We start from the raw sequence: 1,717 nt of genomic DNA on the forward strand, positions 1-1,717 counted from the left end.
TGAAATAAAGGATGCATGTTGCTTTTTTTTTTGTGAAATAGAGGAAGTATGTTGCTAGCCCTTTTTACTCACGAAAAAGTACCCACAAAATAGCAGCGTCTACCAACTGTACACCTGTCATGTGCAGCCCACCCAAACGTTCACTCACGGCTTCGTCAACTCTCCGTTACCAAGCAGTAAATGACACCTCTAGCATCAAACTGTCCCATTGGTCCACTTAGCAGGAGCATGGGAGCTCGTCCACCATATCGCCTCGCTCATGAAATGAGCTAGTACAAATTTCTTGATCTGAACTCTTCTCCAAGTCAACTGTGCCTTTCTAACCAGGTGTTGCTACTTATGTAAGAAATGTGCTCATCGTACATGTGTATTCTGTTGGGAGCAACATAAATTAATTTTGCAAACATCAAAAAAAGTTGTTAAGAAAAAAAAATGGCTAATTGGCTATATCAAGAAAATTTCCATACTCGAAGATAGAGAAAATAATAAAAGGTGGTGAAAGCTATACCTCTCTAGCATCAGTCAACAACTCCAAAGTTCTAGCACTTGAAAGACTCTGAAGAATATGACGGCCACCTAAAATCTTCGCATCATTGCATTCTCTATATCCACCATAGATACTGTCTTTACTGGAAATCAGGCCTTTGCCTTTGTAGCCATACTTTGCATCATTTGCAATCTCACTGTATGCATAGGTATTTTCATCGCTGTCGATATCACCACCACAATCATAATTATCCTTGTAACGATCATGCCTGTAAATTCCTTCAGCAAAACCATATCCGTATCCAAACCTTATAAAATCATCATATCCAATATTATCACTCAAGGAAGACTCATCATGAATCTTCGAGCTCTCTGTCCAATCATTATCGTCGCTATCATCCCCGTCGTCATCAATAGTTCCATCACAATAATCTTCATCACCGATGCATTCATTGTCATCACCCAAGAAAGAGTCATCAAGTATGATAGTAGCTGTGACAAGTGACCCCAAATTCTTGAATGATGGGACTCGGACATAAGGTGTGATGAGGTGCAGAAGTAGGAGGTTCGGAGCAGCAATGGAGAAGGCGCAACTGATCTCGCATTCGAGCATGATTAATGTCTTCAAACACCAAGGGCCCGCCACCAACACCAAGCAATCCTTCAGACGTAGTACTTCCAAAGCCGTGCAACTAGAAGAAAGCTGCCCGAGGATCCTGTAGTCGAGCATGGCATCCGACAGCTTCAAGACCTTGAGGTGGCAAGAGATGAACGACACGCGGTCCAATGACACGATCTCTGAGCAATGCCCGGTGAGATGGATAACCCGCGCGTTGCGCTTGATGGCGGCCATCATCCACGCGCTGGCGTCGTCATCGGTGAAGCCCGCTTCTTCGTCGCTCGGCCGCAGGCGGAGCATGACCACGGGCGCCGATTCGTCCCGGAGGAGGAAGAGCCGGTGCACGAAGTCGCGGAACTTCTCAGGCGGGTCGCTGTAGCGGCTAGTGGAGGGGCGCACGCGGAGATCGACGCAGGGCACGGACGCCCAGAGATGGCGCCACCGCCGCGCGAGCACGCAGGTGCGGACCACCTCCCACGCCTTCAAGAATGACATGATGTAATGCAGGAGCTCGTCCGGGAGGGCGCTGAGGCGGTCGGGCTTGGCGACAGCCCGGCGGGCGCCGCGGCGCTGGCCCGGGCGCTGGGTGGTGCTCCGGCGGAAGATCTGCAT

General features: G+C 49.0%; 1 protein-coding gene across 1 annotated transcript; it reads right to left on the minus strand.

The window, feature by feature from the left end:
• Positions 1–502: 502 nt before the first annotated feature.
• Positions 503–1,717, minus strand: LOC123191526 (putative FBD-associated F-box protein At5g56440). Its single transcript, XM_044604230.1, has one exon. It carries the CDS (start codon positions 1,715–1,717, stop codon positions 503–505), a length of 1,215 nt encoding a protein of 404 aa, XP_044460165.1.

This window comes from Triticum aestivum, chromosome 2A (genome assembly GCF_018294505.1).
Source record: "Triticum aestivum cultivar Chinese Spring chromosome 2A, IWGSC CS RefSeq v2.1, whole genome shotgun sequence".
Classification (NCBI taxonomy): domain Eukaryota; kingdom Viridiplantae; phylum Streptophyta; class Magnoliopsida; order Poales; family Poaceae; genus Triticum; species Triticum aestivum.